Below are 23,697 nucleotides of genomic sequence, written 5' to 3'. Positions count from 1 at the left end.
TCAAAGAAAAGAGCTGGTTACTCGAAAAGGAAATATGAGCTCAGGTCATCAAGGGGACTGAGCAGTCACTGAAGAACCAGAGTCCAGGTTTTCAGGTTGTTAAGAAGAGCCCTTACCACCAGGTGCCTCAGCCACTTTTGCTGAATCACCGTCTGCTGGTTATTTATCCCAAGCCAAAGGGAGTTATTGTAGTTAATGAATAAATGCGGTGCAGCGAAATCCAATGTAAACACACGGCTCTACAGACACAGGAAAGACGTCTTGACCTTTGAGTTTCCTTCACAATTCCACCCCACCTCCCCAGCTCCCAACCCCTTCTCCTGTTCCACACAGAGCTATGACATTGGCTGCCTTTCTGATGCTGAAGTTCTCACACAGAGGCAAAACAGGGACCCAGGTGAAGAGAACTAAGGTCCCCCTCAGGGAATTTCAAGGCAAACTAAGCCCCACTAAGCCTTGAATTCAAAATGCTTCTGGTAGGTAAATGGGGTAAAGATGGGAAATCAAGCCAGCATGTGACTGGGCATGATTTAAAGCAACTGTTAAAGATGTGACATACCAGCAGCCAGCTTCACAAGAGCTTGGATTTCAGCTGCAGAGACATACATGAATAATTGTGACTTTGACTTTTGAATTTCATATACCTGCCAATGCCTACTGAAGCCATAATTTGGGCTATGTGTATTCCCGTGAGATTTTGGATTTTAGAATATGGATTTTTGTAAAGGCAAGAAATACTCAATACACTTTCTTTGCATAACATTTTCTGAGTTTATGGTGATGACTTTTTTTCTATGAAATATACATTTTTAACTTTGGAGGAATGATAACACTGTATTTCGAACACTTATCTTGGTCAAACATTGGAATTCTTGATTAATGTTTAACTGCTTGAAGTATACTCTGTTCAGGTAAAGAATCATGATTCAGGCTTGCTTGTCTTCTGATTAGAATTCAGGCTCAAAGGAAAGCCATTGAGGCCAAGGATACTGCATATAACAGCAAGTGGAAGCCATACTAGATATTTAGAAAATGTGGTCTGGATATAAGGTCTTAATCTTTTACTACCTGACCATGGGAATTTGTACAGAGAAGCACCATTTATCTGGAAGAGCCGCAGACCTAGGAGCTGATTTCAGTAGGAACCGCACCATTTCCGAAGGTACACGATTCAAAAGAGCCATTTTCAGAGGTCAATACTGTAGAAGTTTTGGTTGTTGTGAAGACAGAGATGATGGCTGTGTTGCTCAGTTCTATGAGATGAACGCAGTGTGTTACTGTGATAAATTCTGTGAGAGGGAAAATTCTGATTGCTGTCCTGATTACAAGTCCTTTTGTCATGAAGAGAAAGAATGGCCTCCTCACACAAACCCTTGGTATCCAGAAGGTAGGATTTGGGGATGTGTTCAGCATTATCCTTGTTCATAACAAGGTCTTATTTTCTATCTTTCCTTCCTTCCCTCCTATTCCTCTTTCTTTCCCTCTTTCATTCTCAAGAAATGAATACTGAATATTGTGGTTGTAGATTAATTTCTTTGGATTGCTAAATAATTGATTTAGATGCATTAGATGAAAACCATCAAGAAATTTTTTGTCTGATAACCATGAATATTAGGCTGTAGATACTGTTTGAACAGTCATATAAGAAATAGTTTAAGTCTTTCTCTATTTCCTTTGCAAAAATGCAAGAATATCAGGAGGCTCAAGCTGGTTTTAAATGGATCCTCCCTGATTCAGCCTTCCTACATCTGTGCACTGGTAGCAGTCTATGACCAAGGCAGCTGAAAATAAAAAACTGTCTTTGAGAATCTCATGAGAGTCATTTTTCTGGTAATATTTCAATTCATGTGACATTTTTTTACTTATTTCATGGGCTGAAGTGCATTTTAGGATTTGTGGCATAGAACTGCCTGCAAAGTACTACAGAAGCAAAATAAATTAGTCTCCTTCACTGCTCATTATCCAAAAAATTATTGCAGTTATTTTGTTTTCTTTTGCTAGTTTGGGTTTATTAAATTGTAAAGGCAGAAGAAGGTATCATATATAATAATTTTTAAAGTCTAAGCTGAGTAGATGGATATAAATTAAAAGATTTTTGGTACTGGGGATCAAACCCAGGGCCTCACATGTGCAAGTTCAGTATAGAGTTTTCACTCTATGATCAGAACTGGCCAAGGAAAGTTGGAATAGAGTTGACTTAATAGTGTTGAGTTATATTTTTATAAAATCTGCTATGCTTTGATGAGCTAAAATATATTTGGACTTTTCTTTTGAGATAATCCATTAAGAAAAGTAATTACTGTTTCTACAATGTCCTTTTTTGCTTGAAAACTAGAATTTTTCTAAGTCTTTAATGTAGGGTCATGTTTTAGTTAGAAATTATGTTACCAGTGTAATTTTTATTATATTAATTATGGAGGCAAGAAATTCATCATTTTATTTAATAGTCAAAAGTCACATTAGACTACTAGTACTCTAAATGAATATTTTTATCTGCTTATGATAGTAAGTAGTTAAAAAAGAGTGTATTTTATTATTTTAAAAGTTTGCAAAATTGAATAATAAAAGATCATCATGAGAATGTGAAGAGAAATAAATAGCAATTCATACTATTTCTTTGAATGCATCAGACAACACTTCTATGAGATTCTGTAATTTATTCATTCATTGGTCTATTAAATATTTTAAGATATCTAGTTCCATGGTAATTTGTACTTCTTTTTAACTGCATCTACCCAGAAGCTCCTTTAGCCATTGACTCTGTGTATTATATTAGTTTTTTAATCCTTAATAATCTTGTATAAACTTGAAGTAGAACATTGGTAAATCTCTGTCTTTTATGTTTCTTCTGGGCTGGAGCGATAGCACGGTGGGTAAGGTGTTTTTCTTGCACGCGGCCAACCTGGGTTCAATTCTTCAGAGAGCCCAGCGAGCTACCGAGAATATCCTGCCTGCATGGCAGAGCGTGGCAAGCTACCCATGGCGTATTTGATATGCCCAAAACAGCAACAAGTCTCACAATGGAGATGTTACTGGTGCCCACTCGAGCAAATCAATGAACAATGGGACGACAGTGCTACAGTGCTATGTTTCTTCCATCCTGATTTAACTTCTGGTGATTAAAGAATGTCCAGAGTCATATGTGTAAAACAGAGTCTGAAACAAAATTAGCGTGGATTTTCTAGACAGAATCTTTGGGCTTAGCAGATTTTAGTGTAGAATGTAGTACACCATCTGTTGTCAACAAACCTAAGCTAATTTGATTATTCTTATGTTTGCATTGATTACAAAATGTCTGTAAATGGCTGACATAATTGAATTAGATGGGCCTTATTCCTTTACAACCTCCTTAACTCCATTATAATGAAGATACATCACCATCCAAATTCTGCCTTACATACTGATACTTACAACAATAGTTATTTCAGTAAGATGATACAAACCAATTCATGCAACCTATGTAGAGTCTTGAAGTCTCAAGTCCCTGTTCTTGTAGATGTGTCTAAATCCCCTTGTATAAAAGATTCATTGGAAATTCTACAAAGCTATAATTATGTTACCCTTTCAATAGATCACAGAGAATGAGAAATTTTACCTAGTGGCTGTACATGGACCTGTTTGTTTATGTATTTATGTTTTGCTATATTTAAGGACCACACCCAGTGGTTCTTGGGGTTGATTCCTGGATCCACACTCAGGAATCATTCGTGGTGGCCTTTGGAACCATAGATGGTGCCTGGGATTGAATCTGGGTCAGCCTCATGCCAGGCAAACAGCCTACTTGCTGTACTAGTGCTCTGAATATGGGCCCTTCTCTAACAGAGAAGGCGAATCCTGGTACACAGATCTAAGAGTAAAGGCTTTTGAATTGAAGAGTACATACAGTTATGGGGTCTAATAATGGAGGTGTAATACTAAAATTTTAGCTAATAACATTGAATATACATTCTACACTATTTTATTTCATTTTTTTTGAGGAGGCACACCTGGTCATGCTCAGGGCTTACTCTTGGCTCTGTGGTAAGGGCTCAATCGTGGTGATGCTCATGGACTTTAAGTGATCCCAGGATCATTTCAGAACTGCCAATATGAAAGACCTGAACCTCTGTACTAGATTTATCTACATAGACTATTAATTTAACCAATATGAATTGATCACATATTCATTCTGCTAATTTTAAACCTATTAATTTTGCTGATTATTCCATTTCTGACATTAATTATACTGATATTGTAGTAGTTTTCAAAAGACAAACACGGTAAGCTCTGGTAGGTGTCAACCTGGAGTCTGATCTTTCAAAGGAATAGAACCAAACAGCACTGGAAAGTACATTCCTGAAGAGCGCAATGAACTGCCTTCCCTAAAGTGAAGTTTAGACCAGCACAAATATTTTTAACACATTAGGGTTAGAAAGATATGACAGAGAATAAAGTGTTTTCCTTTCGTGCAACTGATGGGCTTGAATCCCCACCACCAGTATATATTCCCTTGGGCCTTTCCAGAAGAGATCCCTTAGCATAGAGCCAGAAGCATGTCTGGGGCACTGCCCAGTGATCCTGCAAAGGAAAATAACAAGCAGCACATAGCTCAAGTTTTAGAGCACATACCTTGCATGTATGAGGTCTTGAGCTTGATCCCTGAAACTGTGTGTACCCCATAGCCCCAACCTGAGCACCTCCAGCAGTGCCCCCACAACAATTAACATAAATTAAAGACATATTATCATTTTTATAAAACTAATAGGCCTACTAGTTTACTCCGTAAACTATCATTACCTTTATTTTCAGTCAAGATTGTATATGTGTAACTTGACTAAGTTACTTTGAGATTCTTCAGACATCAATGAGAAACTATTAAGCCACTAGGAATTCTGTATTCTCCTCACCAACTGAGTTAATTCATCCACTTCAGTCATTTTCCTCCTTTTCTCCTTCCTCTCTTTGTCTCCTCATCTCTCTTATTTCCCTTCTCTGTTTCTGTCTTACTTTGTGTTTTGAGCCCCCTTATTGTCAAGAAGTTTTCCATTGACCCCATGTCTGTAGCCATCTACTGTATCATTTGCTTTTGCCTCCAAGAATAAAATGTCAGAAGGAACATTTTTTGTTTCCTGTCATACTGGTCCTCTAGAAAATATGTCTTAGCTGGGTATTTAGTTTGGTGCACCGATTTCAATATTTAGATGACCTTCTTTTCTTGATCTCTCAGTATACTTTACAGTTGACCATCCCTAATCTTCTGAAATATTCCTCTCTTACTTTCCAAGACCCATCATTCCTGAGTGCCCTTTCTCTTCACAGCAGAGAGCATTCTTTTTCCATTCACCTTGCATATGCGTTCAGTCTTGAATGACAGTTCCTACCTAGGTATGCTCACTGAAAAGGAATCAAGTCTCAAGGCTTGAAAGTAAAAGAGTGTGTGCTTCCTTCTCTCAAATTCACACATCAGTCTTGACTTGGAATTTTGCAAATTTAATTTGACATCTTTTAAAGGTTGTCTAATTTAGAGTTAATCAAAAGTAGATAAAGCAGAACTAATTTGAATTCTTCCTAGACGCTATTACTTATTTCAAGTATAGCTTCACCACCTATTTATTGCTCAAACCAAAATCCTGGTGACAACTTTAATTCTTCTGTTTCCTTACTCCCCAAATTCAGTACCGTCCTAATTCAATCCATGGATGAAATAAAGGTGATTAGCTCTACTTCCATATTTTGTCCATTCACTTTGCTTTATCCTCAAAACTATTATGCACGTCTTCATTTTTCTGGGAACCCTGACAACACCAATAACTGAATTTATACTAAAAGACTAGAGGATTCCCCCAAATTAATAGTATGATAGGGAAAGGCCTTAGAGTTATGATAAGGCCTTAAAATTATTTTATTATAAATTTTATGGGGATTAGTTTTTGAGGATTTGAAGCGGGAGCCATGTAACGTAGAGCTTTGTTGGGGTCTTAGCAGCTAGCCTGAGACCCTGGCCAAATCCCCTGCCCTTAGAGACAGAAACAGGCTCTCTTCAAACAGGGCCCGAAGGCCCTGTGCCAGCACTCCACCCAGAAGAGCTCCCTGGTCGAGGAGATAGTGGGATGAAACTTGAAAGTCACCACTTGTCTGAGCTAAGCATACCTAGCCTTGAAAGGAGGGAACATAAATCATTAATTAACATCTGTAAAGGGCCTAGCAAAATGTTTACTCCAGAGCTGATAACCAGGTGTTCATCCTGCCCACTCCTCCCTAAAATTTCTTCTTTAAATATTGGTATGTGAGCTTAATAAAAATGAGAGTTGTCTGACCTCCAGCTCTCCCCTCTCTGCGTGGTTCTTTCTCAGTGTTGGCAGTGCGGGTGACCGCGGTGCAATGAGGGGCAGGGCAGAGGCTTCTCCCTCTCCCACTCCCTCTCCTAATAGGGAGTAAGTCCGGTGGCTGGGGGATCTTACCCATATGTCAGGGTTGACTGGCCAGGACCCTGACAGAGCTTAGACCTCTAAGAGCTGTGTGGGGACTAGGGATTGTCTTTTGGGAGGGTCTGCAGGACAGGAGTGTTCTGTTTTGTCTAGAAGCCCACAGATTGTGACTCCTTTAACCATGTGATTATGGCTTTTGTTTCAGAGGTTAACTCTCAAGAGAGACTACAGAGAACATGGTTTGTCATAGAGAACTTTGACTTGACATTATGGAAGGAAGACCAATGAATAAAACTACTCTAAACTGTATTTAGTACTAGCTATAAGCTAGGTCTGATGATGGAATTGATGGAATTCTCTTGACCACAATTATCAGCTGAAGGTTCTGTGGGAGAAGCCCACAGAAAGGAAGCCTTTCTTCCTTTGGGTCTATTAGATTGGTACATTGGACAAATAAGGTTCATTGCTTTGACTACATTGGCTTTGATTATTGTCTCTCACTCTGTCTTTAAAAATAGCCAGAGGAGTTCTTCCCTGGACTCCAAGTTGAATGAAAACTTAAATTTCATAAATTTTATGGTGCTCTTAGGGAACAAAGAATTTTTATATCTCTTTAAGTTACATAGAAAGTGTAGATTCAGTTATTAAAGTTGTACAACCCTGGACAGTAAGTTGAACTCTGAGTTTGGTGCAAATTTAAGTCCTGAGACTGAGAGATAGTACCTGGTCATCAGAGCATTGCTTTATACTTGGCACCACAGTGCCCGAGTAGCACACCCAGCCTCGAATATTCAATTAACTAGTTGCCAGATTAGCTGAGAATTGCCAGTGGGGCCCCCGTACCTCCTGTTCACAACTTGGGTGCTCCCACCCCAAGCACAGAAATTAAATCTACTTCTCCCCTTGAATTTGCTCCATCAAAAAGCCTGTGACCTAGGACAAAGTGTTTTTATTTTCTTTTCCATAATTGTGGAATGTCAAAAATACTTGGGAAAGAGGTGGATACATGCTATTGAACAAATTTTAGATTTCATTTATCAGACTCCTAAACTGCAAAAATATAATTTTTTGCATGGTACTTTTAATATATTTTATATGAAATCATTTATTTGGGTGGGGGTGCCCTAAGAACTTCTCAGGGACCCAGAGGCCTTCCCAGGAATACCTGGCCAACGGGCCAAGATGCTCAATGCTAGGCCCCTGGCAGGGGCAGCGGCTCTTTACCTGGCAGTGCTGAATGGTCTTCCCTCCAGAGTTCCAGTAGAGAGAGGGCCATGTAGTGCTGGGGATCAAATTCAAGTTCTTTTGCATGTGGACATATGTTCCTAACCCCTGGGTTTGGCTCCTGTCCTTATATACCAATATTTGTAAAAAATAAAAGATAATGAATATCTTAAGTTGCTTTTTGACATTAAACAGACTCCTTGCAAAATATCCTACATGTATATATTTCCTCTTAGAATTTTTTGAGTAAAAGTTAGAATTCATTAGGCTTCATTGTGATATATGAATTACATGTTTATGTCAATAAAAGATTTTAACTTGATAAAGTAATGAAATTTGCCATTTTACTAATTCAGTATGAATTTCATTTTTGCATAAATGATTTTCTGAAAGGGGTTTAGTTTGTGATCAGGGAGCTACACATGATCTTACTAATGTTTTTCATAATGATTCATTATTGAGCTCTAGAATAGTTAAATAACCTGGCAGATTAGTTAGCAATTGGTTTATTAGTAGTTGAAAAACACAAAGGACTTATGAATTTTCCTCCTGTTACAATTCTGAAGAAAAAGTAAGATATAGCTTTGTAATGTGAATTCAATGAAAATGAATGCTTAATGATTATTTTTTTCAAAACTTGAGCTATTTGTCCTAGTCAAATGTAATTATTTTTATTATTGGGCTGGAGCAATAGCACAGCGGTTGGGCTTTTGCCTTTCACATGGCTAACCTGAGTTCAATTCCTCCGCCCCTCCCGGAGAGCCTGGCATGCTACCAAGAGTATGGAGCCGAAGGGCAGAGCCTGGCAAGCTACCCGTACATATTGGATATGCCAAAAACAGTAACAATAAGTCTCAGAATGAGAGACGTTACTGGTGCCCACTCGAACAAATCGATGAGAACGGGATTGGACTAGCTATTATAAAACATTTCTGAATGTGAAATGACTTACATAGATGTACCATTTAATTGCTTACCTATATAAACACATTGTTTCCTGTTTACTTTTGGGCCAAACCTGATAATGCCCAGGGCTTACTTCTAGCTTTGTGCTTAGGAGTCACTCTGGCAGTGCTTTGAGATCAGATGTCATTCTGGGGAGCAAACCAGTTGGTTGTATTATCTCTCTAGTCTCTAAACACATAATTTTAAGGGTTGCTAGTAATTAATTTCTTGTTATGCTATTCTCATGTGTTATTAATCCTCTGTGTTGGAATTTAATAAGGGATTTAAAAACAAAAGTTCATGGAAAACACACAGAAGTATTTAACATATAAATTTTGACACATCAGATTTTCAGTTGGATCAGAAGCAATATTTATGCATAGTTGAAAAGCAAAACACAGTTTTAGATTACTCGTTATTTAAATAGGTTTTCTTTTTATCTTAATAGTAAAAATAGGTTATCTTAATGAAATTATTTTTATTTGTTTATTTTTTGTATTGACAGGTTGCCTCAGAAATGGACAACATTATAAAGAAGGATCGGTTATTAAAGAAAACTGTAATTCCTGGTAATGAATTTAAGTGACACCAAACAGAATTTTACTATCTATGCTTTTTTCCAATAAAAAAGACTTTGTAAAACAAAGCTTGTATTTCAATATACAGATATAATCAGCAATAATAAGATAGCATAAATCTGTAATTCTTTAACCATTTATTACAACTTTATTTTAATAAATGTTAAAAAATATGATCATGGGTATCCATATCTTTAGTGACTGAGTTTAATGTTCATAATAGTGAAATTCATCACACAGCAAACATACATACATTTATCTCTAAATTGGGAACATTCTGATCTACTTGCAAATTATGTTTCTTCTTCTAAGAATGTATTTGTATCCACAAAAGCAGGTTGCTATGAGGGAATTATCTTGCTGAAAATTTACAAATAAAAATAATCTAAATGATACTATATTTTCAAACCTCAATCAATCTGTGGTAATTTTATTTGTCAATTGCTTGGATTAGAAAATGAGAGAATGTAAATTGGTAGCTAGTGCATGTCTCACAATTTACTTTGGTCAAAAATCAAATAGTCATATGACAAATATCAATCAAAATATGTTTTATACCTTATTGGTGTGAAACTCTGGGCAATAATTTTGGAAATGTACTCCATAAAAGCTGAATGTTTTTCTTACTTGTATATATTTACAGCACATGCTCAGGACAACAGTGGAGATGTTCCCAGAATGTATGCCTTGTTCAACCAGAATTAATCGAACATATCAATAAAGGAGACTATGGGTGAGAAAATCTTGCTTTGTAGACTTCTTAGCATGCCCAGGTTTTAAATAACATATTTCCTATAGTTATTTCTTAACATATATCTTATAGCCTACTTCTCCTCTTGGAGAACCTGGCAAACTACCGGAAGTTTTCTGCCAACATGGGAGAGTTTCACAAGGTCCCCATGGTGCATTAATATGCCAAAACCAGTAACAAGCTGGGTCTCATTCTCCTGACCCTGAAAGAGCCTCTAATGCAGCATTGGGAAGGACGAGTAGAGAGAGGCTTCTAAAATCTCAGGGCTAGGACAAATGGAGACGTTACTGAAACCACTCGAGAAATTCGACGATCAACAGGATGATGATGATGATGATGATGATGATGATGATGATGATGATGATGATGATGATGATGATGATTTCTTAACATGGTCATAATATCAGAAGAAGAGTGGGCAAGAAGTTAAAAGAGAGAAATGGACTGCAAAAGTGAGATAAACAAAGATTCACATTAAGTAACACATATTAAAATTCAAAAATCAGAAAGAAGATATATGACAGGAAGGATCTTGTCATAGTGGGAGTAAATTGAATGAAGGGAGCTTTACATTAGATAAGTATTCATGCAAAATTAAGAAGCATGCAAATTAATGGATTTGGTTTAATAGCTTCCTTTTGCTGTTGCCTTGACCCAGTCAATCACAGAGTTTGCTATTCTGATTAGAACCTGACCTTAAAAGGGTTATCTTTATAATTTTTTTACTAACCAGTCCACCTAGGCAGTTTTCTTAACCTGACTGATACCTAACCAATTTTATTTACAGTTGAGTCAAAAGACAGGCCAAGCCACTCAGTTTTCTAGTAAATTAAAGATAGCAATTATTAACACTAAAATGCTGGAAAAAACTCATGATCTCTAAGAGATTAAACCATTGTGTAGTGCATTAATCACTATTCCAATGATATAGAGGTGAATAGTGCTGTAGGTATGTACATACATTGGCTTTCTTAACTACAAAAAAGAGAGTTAGGCTCACTGGTATCTGATACAGAGTTTTTTCTCTGCTCTTAATCAGATTGTCTTATCTTTTGGAGAACATTTTCTGTGTTCTAGGAAGACCTTTGTTTGAGATTATCTGCTGCCAGCACTATAAGTGAGGTAATCATGAATGCATGTTTTTAAAAATTAGAAATATAATTTCTTCCTATACATGAGATGTATTTTTACTAGAACAATGAAGGCATTAAATGTTAATGTACCATTGATTTTCTTAGATCACATAAAATCTAGAAGTTACACTTGACGACAATATTTTTAAACTATTCTTAATTTTTGTATGTATACTTAACCAGTATTTCAGATACCATGATAATAATTTCAGTATTTTTTAGGAAATACTATTTATAGTTTTCTGTTGGTAAGTTATAAATCACTAAAAGAAGATAAAAATATGCATCATCATGAGAAATGGTCTGAAACAGGTTCCTAAAAGCATTCAAATGCTTGACCTAACAAGCACACACTTGCAAGAAACCCTAATCAAGCTGTCTTTTTGTATCATAAAATCTATAAGAAACTGTAGTCTAAAGAAGTGTGAAAAGAATGAAAATCATGTGAGTACAGAAGTTCTCAGAAATGCTGATTTCCTTGAAAGAAAGAATTTTCTTCTCAGAGGCTAGAAAAGTAATATACAGGTAGAGCACTTGATTTGTGCAACTGACCTGATACTGGCACCCCACGTGATCCTCAGGCATCACTGGGAGTGGTCTCTGAGCACAGAGCCGGGGTGTTTGATCATTGTGTGATTGTAACCCAAACGCGAAGGCTTGTAACTGTCTCACGGTGATTCAATAAAATTTTTTAAAAAAAGAAGACAGGGAAAGTTCTCCAATGCAATTAGAATTCTAATTCTTACTTTTTATTCCTAAGGTTCAAATTGTGTGAAAATAGAATAATCAATACAATATTATTAAAGCACTTTTCAACTTAACCTATTTATAAATATGTATAACCTTTGCTTTATGTTTCTTTCTCATATTTTGCTCCTGTTTTAGATCCAAATTCTCAGTCATCATATGAAATCTACTCAGTACTCATTTATTCTTTGCATTATTTTGATTCCATCATTGCTAACAAAACATGCTTTCACTGTTGACTTACTGACAACACAAATAACTAATTTCTGTCTTAAAACAGCCTACCATTTACCTATATAGTGACCATATGATCTTTGTAAAAATCCTTGTGAAATATATATTTCACATACACATGTTTAAATAAATCAACACATTAGAAGAAGAACTAGATATATGTTTCAGTTATCTTCTATAGGTCCAGAAAATCACCATGTGATTTTCATTTATTCACATCAGCAGTTTGGAATGAATTTGGCTGAGACTAATCTAGGGTTTTTCTGCATCTGTAGACCTCCAGAGCCAAGGCAGAACTGACATGGGATTCCTCTCATGTCTGCAGTTGGGTTGGGTATTGGTAGCCTACCTACCTGTAGTAGACTAGCCTAAGTGACTTCATGTAGTGACAGGACAATAGTGGGACTGGATGAAAGTCATGAAGTCTTTCTCGAGATTCCTGGTGGAAAGTAATATTGTTCTCAACTGAGAAAAAGCAAGCCATTAGGCCATTCAGAAAATTCTGAAAATTGAACTCATTTTGGGGGAACTTCTTTGGGGAATGGGGCATATTTGATAGTGCTCAGGATTTACTCATGTCTGTGCTCAGAGACAGTTCCAGGTGGGGGTTATGGGCAATAATGAGTGTTGGGGAGTGAACCTAGACCAGTCTTGTGTGGATCAAACTTCCTATCTGCTCTAACCTAAATTGACCTCATCTTGATACAAATAATTCTTGGTCATTTTTAATCCATCACATTTATGAATTTTGTATTGCTTATGAATTCAAAGTATAGTTTACTATACATGTTGCTCTTAATTTCTCATATTCTCTTCAACATCATCAATCTTCCCCATTTGAAAGAACTGATCTCTTTAACCCATTTTAGGTTATTATCACACCCCCCCTTCTATCTTGTTATTCACACTAGAAAATAAGATGTTAGCATTCATCTTCTGTTCTCTATCAATAAGCTCTTAAAATGTTAAAAATAAAAGTTTCAGATATTTATTTGTTATTTCTTTTAAGCTATACTCACTTTAATTTCTTTATCAGGTCAAGTTTGAAATAGTACGTTTTTCTTTCTTTTTTCAATTTCACCAAGATTCAGTCTTATCAGTCACACTCTTATGATTATTTTTCTAAAACAAAGCTGTGATTCTGCCACTCATGTTAAAATCCTTAGTGATACTCTATTGGCTTGGCATATCCAATTATAGAATTTTATTTCTTACCATAAATAACAATCTGGTATAAATGCTTCATTACCCACTCATCTTTTACATTTTTTAAATCCTATTTCCCAGTTGTTCTTGTAGTGGAAACATCTAACTTATATGTTTCTTTTTAAATACACTATCCTATTTCAAGTCTGCAAACTTTGCTCTAGAATTAGATTTATTTCAAATAAATGCTCTCTTTTTTTCCACATCTGTCCATCAAACTCATTTTCATTCTTCTGGGCTGAGCATAGAAATCACTTTCTTTTTTATAAAATGTATCAGTTCCTTTTGGTAGACTTATGTTTGATTTTTTTGTACTCTGATTTACCATTAATGAAATTTCACAAAATGAGGTTATTTATATCTTTCAGTGTTTTTAAGGTATATGCCTATAAATACAGAGGAATTTATTTCTATGATCTTAGTGATGACATAAATAATACTTTAATATATATGTTTAGAGCTTTCCTAAATAAAATTCTTTAGATTGTGGAGATTACACTTTAAGATTATAGCTGAGAGTTGCTTAAGTTTTTATAAAAGAACAAATCTGTAGAAGTAGGTTGGCTTGCTAGACATAATATAGAAAATCATGCTATATAGTAAATAATTCATGTCTATAACATTATAAGTAATTTTGGCAATAAATACAATGGGAGAAACTTTAAATTTAAGTACTGAAAATATATTGTCCTTAAATTGTAGATAAATCTATTGGTTAAGTTATATTATATACTTTTATCATTCTCATTTTTTACCTCCCATCATCACCTAAGGAATGTTGTTTTTAATTTCTAATATGGAAACACACAAATTGTGCACTGTTTATTATCTAATTTCTATAAATTTTATTTTGGGGTTTGGGGCCATATTCATTTGTGCTCAAGGTTTACTCCTGGCTCTGGATTTAGGGATCACTCCTGGCAGTGCTCAGGGGGCCACATAGAGTGCCTGGGATCAAATCCTGTTCAACTTCATGCAAGGCAAGTGCCTGCCTGCTGTAGCATATCTCTGACCCCTATTTTGTAATGTTATTAAGAAGAGATTATTGAGCATTAACATAAATTACATCATTTAATATGATATAGTATCTCAGTATCTTAATAAAACAGTTTAATAACATTGAATAAAATAAATTAGCACTGGTATAATCTCTTTTTTTATGGAATCATCTTTTAACAAGGCTAACTTCTTTTCAGATTGGATCTAAATGATAAATAAAACATTACCAACTTAATCTGAAAGTACATTTTTGTGCATTTAAATTTCCAAAACATATTTAATGACATTTAAAAGAAAGTGCATATAGTGACCTTATTACTACTTATGCCTTTATGTAGATGATACTCTAAAATTTAGTCTATTTTGATATAGCTTTGATCTCTTCTGTGAGTCATTAACATAATTGAAATGGACCTAATTTAAGAAGAGTGTCTCATATACTTCACTATTAGAGTAATCCATAATGAACCAAATATTAAGGAATATCTGGTTCCCAGTCATGGTTCCCATTTTTGTGAAGAAAGTATCTGCATAATCTCAGAAGTTAAAATGAACACATTTTTATAAAAGTGATATTACATAGCCTATACATATTTTTTCTCTTTCATTTGTAAGGCAGATGGACAGCTCAGAACTACAGCCAATTCTGGGGAATGACTTTAGAAGAAGGTCTCAAAAATCGTCTTGGTACCTTGCCACCTAGCCCCAAGCTTCTAAGTATGAATGAAGTAACAGTAAGTGCTTCTTTGACTTTGCATGTGTGTGTGTGTGTGTGTGTGTGTGTGTGTTGTGTGTTTGTATATGAGTGTTCATATACGCAAAAAACAATTGTCTTTTTCCATTATTTTGTGAATTCATTAGAATGAAATATTTCTATCTTGTCTCATTATCACATGGAATAAATGCCAGCAATTTCAGACTGAGCTATAATGATCAGTAAGGTGTATCCTCCCATATCATCAGGATTTCCATTAAAAGTATGTCTTCAAATTACCTAACAAACTCCTTGTAAAATTTCCCATTTTTCTTAATGCTCTTGTGCTTTGCACTATTGCATTGTTTTTTTTCCCAATAAAAAAAAATTAAGAAGGGTTATCTTGTCATAATAGAAATGTTGTATAAAAAGACTTCTGACACTCTAGTCTTCTCAACAGCTTGAGGGGCAGTTTTACCTCCTGCCCCTGTGATACCTTAAGCACTTAAATTTTCCAGTTGAGATGTTGACTGGATTCAACTCCGGTTCTCAAAGGCAGAGGCAGAGCAGCCTCACCACTACTGGAGTGCTTCACCGCAATGAAGACATCAGTCTGCTGCCTCTGTGCTCTCAGCGTCTGGAGGAAGCAGGGCTGTTTGCAGTTGGATGAGTTAGAAACCCACAGGTTTCTTATTAGATGTTTAGTTCTTTGCTTTAGATATAATTCCCTGAGTTATCATTCTAATTCAAATTCCAGTAGTAGGAACAGGCTAAATTATAAGTGGCTTGTAAAAGGATAATAGTAGCTGCTGTTTACTGAGTAGATGTGAGCTAAGGAAGCACTCTTAAAAGCATTTTCATGCTAATACTCTTCTACCTCAGAGTGTTCTCCATTGTCTTGTACTTTTAAACACAAACACACAAAGTTGAGACTGAGATAAGTCACATACTTTTGAGTTTAAGAAATCTGAAAAACCACCACAAAATTACTAAAATTGCAAAATCTGGACAATTTAAATGACCTCTCTTCCAAATAGTTAGTAGTTTTCTGGAAGTTTTGACTGATCCAAGTTCAAAAGAAGGGAAAAAAGTCTCATTTTGTATAAGAATGAATTTTTGGAAAATCTAAACTTGACTATGGTTTTGAATCTTTCTTACAGTTAATAGTGCATAAAATCTTTAGAGGTATGGTTCAGATAAATGATTGTTAGTGTCCTAACTCTAGGTTCAACCAGCCAAAAAGGTAGTTATTGTTTTTACCCCTCCTGTTTACTTTTTCATTCTGTCTTAACCTGAGGAGAAAAAGGAGATAGGATCACTTAAGTAAAGAAATCAACTCTTTATAAGAATTGTGTTGTTCTTTCCTTTGCTTTTATTGGGAGCCTCAGTCAACCAAATTCTCTTTTGGGTGTAGAATATCGATTACATTATTTTAACATCTCAGTTTAAATTTCAATATTTTGCAATTTGTAATTTTATATATCTTTAGAAAATAATAAAGTCTATTTTTTTCTCTTGAATTTGTGTTTATCATCACACAGAAAAGGATATCTAGGTTTGAATCATCTACTGACTGATGAGGGTTTTTTTTTATTTTGCATAAAATTTGCTGTGGTGGTATTTGTGGCGATGTTTGAAGGAAGAATCATAATGATTAGTACTTTGAGATAATTGGATTACCTAGTGCTATGGATTAATGTAATAAAACTGCCAAGTACTCCTGGAAAAGGAATAAAAATTTTTCAACTAGCCTGTTACGGTTCCAATTACCTGCTTCTGATGTAAGGCCAGGAAGTAGTTTATTTCCAGGGTACAGCAGCTTGAGAAACACATCCAAGTTTTGTCTTGTCCTAATATGAGAAACTATGAGAAAATCAGAAATACACGTACTTCTAGGAAGAAGATAAAGTCAACATGAACTGAGTTGAACTAGTAACTACAGGAAAGCTAAAATTAGTTTAATCTTAGTCTGGTGACTACATAGAAAGGACCCCAATGTGCCAAATTACTTCTGAGGACAGCAGAATGAATGTTCTTTTGTGGATAAATTTCTGAATAGCATATTTTTCACTACTTTGTTTGAAAAACAATTTTAACACAGGATGAACTCCGTGTTAAAATGGTTTGCTGAGAGACTGACCATCTCTTTCCTCCAAAACATCTCCCTTTCCTTCACCACACAAATGAAAATTAGAGTTCATTTTTTTTTTATTATGAATGGAAATACGAGTCATGAGTCATTCTTGCTTTCTGGGAAAGCTCATCTCTTTCCTAGCTGGATTCCTGGCTTCATGTTTCAGTTAAAATCACTCTTCCTAGAAGTGTCTGCTAAGCAGGAGTTAGAGGAATATTAGTTGTTCCAGTTTCATAATCACATAAATATGAAAATATGTTTATTAAATACAAATTAGGTCAATTCAAATAATTTTTTTAAATGAAGTGTGATCAGTAACAATGAAGAAAAGGAAAAATGAGAGTGGGACATTGGGACAAAATAATTTAGGATTTTGAAGGCCTTTTCTGGTGGACAGTCCTAAGAGAGAACAGAAAAGAGAATGTAACAATTTACTTTTTCTTTTTGTATTCAAGTACAGTGAATGAAAGGAAGTAAACAGGTAAATTGCATAATGGGGGTTGCCAGAGATACCCTAGACCATAGAGCATCTTTTGTATGAAGACTCACTTCACCCATGTCAGAATTATGTCATGTGCTGCCCAATCAATCCACTCCTAACTTTTCCCTGAACCTGTAATTCTTCAAAGCTATATTTTGGTTAGACGGTTGTGTTTCAAATTGTTCTATGCTAAAATATTTTAGAGTGCTTAGATGAGTGAACCATTTCTGTAAGTCCACTAAAACTTTATGTTGTATGGACTAGGTTAGAAGCTGGCTTTTAGAAGGGTAATAATCCTGCTTAAGAACATAAATGCTGATCACTGTGCCTTTGTCTCCTTATGGTACAAAATAGGTCATTGCATGGTCTAAGCCTTATTTCAATATATCAAATATTTTTTCCAAGGACCTGAAATCCTTTTTTTTAATTAGGTTTTTTGATCACCCACAGAGATGTTTAGGAGTTACTCCTGGCTCTGTGTTCAGAAATCAGTCCTGGGAGAGCTCTGGGGATCATATGGGATGCAGGGAATGGAACCTGGGTTAGTCTCATGCAAGGCGAACTCCCTATTCTCTGTACTATCTCTCTGGTCCCCGTGGACCAGAAACATTATAAACTTAGAATAAAGGTGTTCTACTGCTTTGTTCAGACTGGAATAAAAATATAACTTTAGTCTTGTCATAGCCAAGTTTGTAACAAAATAGCTGAGACACAGACTGGAAGCAGGACAGAAGGTTATTTCCTCACAATATGCCCTAGTAACATGTAGTGGGGTTCTAAACCATTTAACAGATGCTTCCAAAATTGAGGCTGCATTTATACTCCAAAGTACAATCCAAAGTGTCGATTAAAATTCTGCAAGCTTAACTACAGGTTTTACTTATTTTTTTTCTTTTTTTATCAAAACCAAAGTGATTTCCTCACATCCTAATGAGACATAAGGAAAACAAGGTACAATCGCATCCATACATCAAAAGAGAGAGCAAGATACATTTCACATGGGGTAAAAAATGATCCTTTACCCCACTAAGGGTCAGAACATACCTTCTTCTAATCTTCATCAGTACAGATGTTTACTGTCAATCTTACAGTCAGCACAGAAGGCTGCATTCAATTCATAGTTTACTAGTATTTCTCTTACTTGCTTAATGCAAATTTTTATGTGTTTTAATTGGAATTGTAAGTAATAAGTAAATGTGTTCTTTTTCCTATGATTAGTTAAAGAACATTTTATTTATTGAATGATAACTTTAAAAATCACCCATCATTGGGGCTGGAGCGGATAGGGCATTTGCCTTGCATGTGGCTGACCTAGGTTCGATTCCCAGTATCCCATATGGTTCCCTGAGCACCACCGGGAGTAATTCTTGAGTACAGAGCCAGGAGTAAACCCTATGCATTGCCGGGTGTGACTCAAAAAGCAAAATAAATAAATAAATAAATAAATATCACCCATCATTGAGATGAGAAATAAAATGTATTTAGTTATCCAGATTATTTTTTCACCAGATATATGGTAACTTAAGTTTATATTATATAATATGTGTAAATATATAATATTTCTGGTATCAAATATGTATTTTGCGTTTTATGATAGTGCACAGCCATTATTATGCACAGTGCTTGGGTTTTTCTGAATTGTTATAAGGTGTATGTCTCACTACAAAAGTGTCTCAAAACAGGGTTTCCTCTTCCAATATATATATCTCAATAGCTTTTAACCTAAATAATGTTAATTATTGTGCAGTGTAGATAGGTCAGAGGTCTAAGAGTATGTGCTTTATATACAGGAGCTCTGTGTACCATCTTGGCACTACATGTCAACTGAATATTTCTAGAAACAAACCCAATCCCAGTCTGGGAATAGTTCCTGAGAAGCATCAGAGGGGGCCAACCCACTGCCTACCCCCACCCCTCAAAAAAGACGAAATAACTTTGGTTAAAGGAAAAAGGGATTAAGATATTTTTAGTTTGATTAGAAAAATGCCTTCTACTTGAATATTATAGACTATATTACTTTTATAAATGGAAGTTTTAGAAACAAGAGCAATAACTATAAAAGTGCACAATAGACTTACATAGTTATGTTCTTTAATATTGAACAAAAATAGCTTTTTCTTTATAAAATTAATGTTTTACTTTCACATACATGAACTGGGTTGAATGGCATTAGTCTCCTCAAATTCTGGTGACGCAATGGCACAAAGACATAGCCAGTTAGTATGGTGGAGTCTGTTCAAGTATAGATTTCTATTGGCTCATCTTCATCCTTCTCATCTAGGGGGATTAAAAGCCCTCAGTATTTTAGCTATCTTTGAACCAAGAGTCTTAAAATTCAAAGACCAACAAAGCATCATCATGTATATCCTGAGGTCCTTTCTTCTTTTTCTTCTCTCCTGTTTTCTCAGGGTAGAAATGCAAGTCCTTCAGTAGATTTGAGAAAATCTATACCCAATCGCTTTCAGTATTCAGCTATAAGACATTGCAACAGTATGTCTTATCTCTCAAATTACTATTGCTTTTTCAGCTTTGTTTTTCTGAACTAGTCAGAGTTGGATCCTCAGACTGTGATATAATTGAACATGACCTGAACAGCATGATGGAACCTAAATGTTCACCTCAGGGAAAATCTTCAAAAATAAATGTGGTGTTTCTGGCTTCTCCAAACTTAGTTCTGTCCATTCCAGATGGTTCTTTCAAAAGTATGTTCCAGAACATAGCATTCCTTTGATGCCTCAAATAAAAATGATATGAAACAAAATGCTTTGCATTGGCTTATGAAGATTTAAAATTATGAACTTTATTTCCATTTCTTAAGAATCTCACAACACATTTTATAAAATACATTGCAGTGAGTGAGAATAAAATCTATTCAATTTTCAAAACCAGTGTTTCTCACAACTATTTGATTAACCTACTCCTCTTGTAATTATCTATTATTATGCCTTAGAACTAGAATTCTGAGGAATTCATTTTAGAAAATTTCATGATTCATCAATTTCCAAATGCACAATTTTTTATGTGTTACACCTCTGAAATTGCAGTGCTTTTTCTATTTGATGCTAATCTGGTCTTCAGTGAAATATTATATTGACTGAGTAGATTTAAAGGCAGTATTTTAATGTAAGGATTTGGCTCAACCGAGAGTGATAAAAAACCAAAATTGTATGCTTAAATAGCATAATTTTTTTTTGACACCTGCTAAATTAGGATTGGTTGGTTATATAATCTAGGATTCATGTCACTTGTCACTTGTCATCCCATTGATCTTTGATTTGCTTGAGCGGGCACCAGTAATGTCTCCATTTGTCCCTGTCGAGTGCTAGTGTAACTCAATGATATCTGCTCACTCCAGGAACATGAAGAGCCTCAAACCATTTATGCAGGGTTTTGACGAAGAGGTCTGACCATCTCGTTGGTGAGCGGCCACGTGGTCTTTTGACATCCCGTGGAATCTAGTCAGTGACATCTCTAGTATAGCAGTCGTCTCTGAATCTCATTACATGTCCAGCCCATCTGATTTTTGATGCCTTGGCAAATGACATAGCATCCATGATTCTTGACTGTCGATGGAGGTCAGAACTCTGGATTCCTTCTCTCACTTAAGTGAGACGTGATACTCCTAGCATAGCTCTTTCAATTCCTCTTTGGGATACCCTAATAGCATTCTCATCCTGTTTGCATAGGGCCCAGGTCTCTGAGGCATATGTTAGTGCAGGAAGAATGGTGGAGTCGAAAAGATGTGCCTGAAGCCAGAGGTTCTTTGTCCTCTTAACCACTTCTTTGACACTCTGGAAGGCAGTCCACGCTGCTCTCTTCCTCCTGCGCAGTTCTGGCATCAAATTATTCCTCATGTTGAGTTCTCGACCCAGGTAATAGCTGCTGCATTTGAAGATGTTCATTCCATTGAGAGCAAATGGAGCATTGGGGACGAGTTTGTTTTTCATGAGCATCGTCTTGTTGAGATTCAGCTGCAGGATTGAGATTCCTAGGATTCATAGGAAGTATTAATGATACAAGTATAGCGAGGGCTAGAGAGATAGTATAGTGCCTTGAACAAGACTGACCCAGGTTCAATCCCCAGCATCTCATATGGTCCATTGTGCCCACCAAGAGTGATCTCTGAGTGTTGAGCTAAGAGTAAGCCCTAAATACAATGAGGTGTGGCCCAAAAATGCAAAAAAAAAAGCAAGGTTGTCTTTATTGGTGAAGAGGCAACTTATCTGAATTGAGGGCCTTACCTGACACGGCTTAGAGTCAGCTCGTTCCAAAAGAAGAAGAGGGCATTGGTTCTATGTCAAGAAGAGCTAGATGGATATATGTTTATAACAATTTAGGAGCTTTTATGAAATTCATGTCTAGTTAATAGGAGAAAGGTGCTCATGCACAGTTGGGCATACAGAGTCGTATACTAGATATACAGAATGTGGCAGCAAAATAGCTGGCTGTTTAGGATGACCATAGAAGATAGGGGACCGTAGTTTCAGGCTAGTTCCATTGCACAGTCTTTATGGACCAGCTTTATCCTTCTCAGTATCAAGGTATGAATTTGTAAAACTCTAAATTGCTTGCTTCAATGAATAAAAATGTAACTGTTATCGACAGGGGTTATCATTGCCTCCAGGTTATAACTTTTGGGCAAATCTGTTTTTGTATTTTTTTTCTTTATGGGTCACACCTGGCAATGCACGGGGGTTACTCCTGGTTCTGCACTCAGGAATCACTTTGGTGGTGCTCAGAGGACCATATGGGATGCTGGGAATAGAATCCGGGTCGGCCGCATGCAAGGCAAACGCCCTACCCACTGTACTATTGCTCCAGCCCCTGTTTTTGTATTCTTAACCCTAGAGACTCATATTTTGAAGAGAAAAAAATGAGGACAGAATAAGAATAGCATTGAAAAAGTTTTGTTTATTTGATGACACTCTATACTTCCTGCTCTTAGTTCCCCAGGGAGTTCATCTTGTTCATTTCCCAGTACCTTTATGTGCCAAACCATATGATAATTCAAAGAGTGGTTGTTCCATATCTATCTGTAATGACCAGATTTTTACCAGCAAGAAAAGAGACCCAACAACAACAAAAAATAAAATGAAGCATATATCACCATATAGATTAGCAACTAGCAACATGCCAAAGTATAACTCCTTCAGAAATAATTATGCAGACAAATCTGTTAAAGATGATAATTTTATTTTGCTCTTATTTTCCTTAAAATTAGTGTATTGCTCCATCTACTCAAGTAATTTAGAAGATTTTCTTTAACATTCAAAGTCAAGGGTGTCAGTGGTACAGGTCAGAACAGAATGATATTCTCTGTTGCCTACTTTTGCATCTCAGTTATCAAATATCTAAATGTAGGTGGGGAAGTAGAACTAGAGATAAAGACTCACAAAGTGGTTATTGTATAGCTTTGAACTTCTAGATCAGAATAATGTCCTGAAGTTTCTTAGTATATTTTTAAGCTGAGACAATTTTCATTATGTTAGATAATTTGATTTTGTTAAAACTGGAGCTGTTGTCAAATATTTGCCAGTGAGTGTAATTCTCCATCAAATTTAGTTCTTTCATTTGCTCAGAGTATCCTTTCAGTTTGTGGGCCAGACTCGATGGTGCTCAGAGTTTTCTCCTGGCTTTGCACTCGGAAATCACTCCCGGCAGTGGTCAGAGGACCCTTTGTTTTGTGGGGTGAAATCTGGGTTAGCCACATGCAAGGATTCCCTCCTATACTCTCTCTGGTCCTGCTCACAATATCGTTAATCACCAGTTTTTAAATGAAAGTATTTTAAAATGAGACTGAAATATTTCCCATAAATTTGACTTATGATAATTTAAAAATATTGAATCATGACTAAAATATTTTCAAAATTGCAATTAAATATTACAGCAAGATATTTTACAATAAATTTGTACGATCAAGCCATTGTCATTTAGGATTTCTGTAACATGGCTGCGGAGATAACACTTTTGGTACTTTCTCTTTTGATTTGGACCAGGCAGTGTTCAGGAGCTTCTCCTGGCTCAGTGCTTGGGGATTTCTCCTGTGTCATTTGTGGGGAATATCTGGGGATAGAACCAGGGCCTCCAAGTGTCAGAATGTACTGTAGATCTTTGAACTAGGTCCTCAACCAGATTTTTATTATTTTGCTTTATTTAAATCCTCT

At 35.9% G+C, this 23,697-nt stretch overlaps 1 protein-coding gene across 1 annotated transcript in view; it reads left to right on the top strand.

Moving 5' to 3' along the window:
- The first annotated feature begins 1,032 nt into the window (after positions 1–1,032).
- The window catches only part of TINAG (tubulointerstitial nephritis antigen), a 91,531-nt gene continuing 68,866 nt past the window's right edge, over positions 1,033–23,697 (top strand). The window contains exons 1-4 of the mRNA XM_004615789.2: positions 1,033–1,387; positions 9,082–9,145; positions 9,798–9,887; positions 14,844–14,958. Of these exons, the coding sequence (XP_004615846.2) occupies positions 1,033–1,387; positions 9,082–9,145; positions 9,798–9,887; positions 14,844–14,958 (624 nt within the window). The remainder of the gene's footprint in view (positions 1,388–9,081; positions 9,146–9,797; positions 9,888–14,843; positions 14,959–23,697) is intronic.

Source organism: Sorex araneus, chromosome X (assembly GCF_027595985.1).
Source record: "Sorex araneus isolate mSorAra2 chromosome X, mSorAra2.pri, whole genome shotgun sequence".
Classification (NCBI taxonomy): domain Eukaryota; kingdom Metazoa; phylum Chordata; class Mammalia; order Eulipotyphla; family Soricidae; genus Sorex; species Sorex araneus.
Note: the sequence above shows the minus strand (reverse complement) of the source record. Positions and strands in the feature narration are given on the sequence as shown.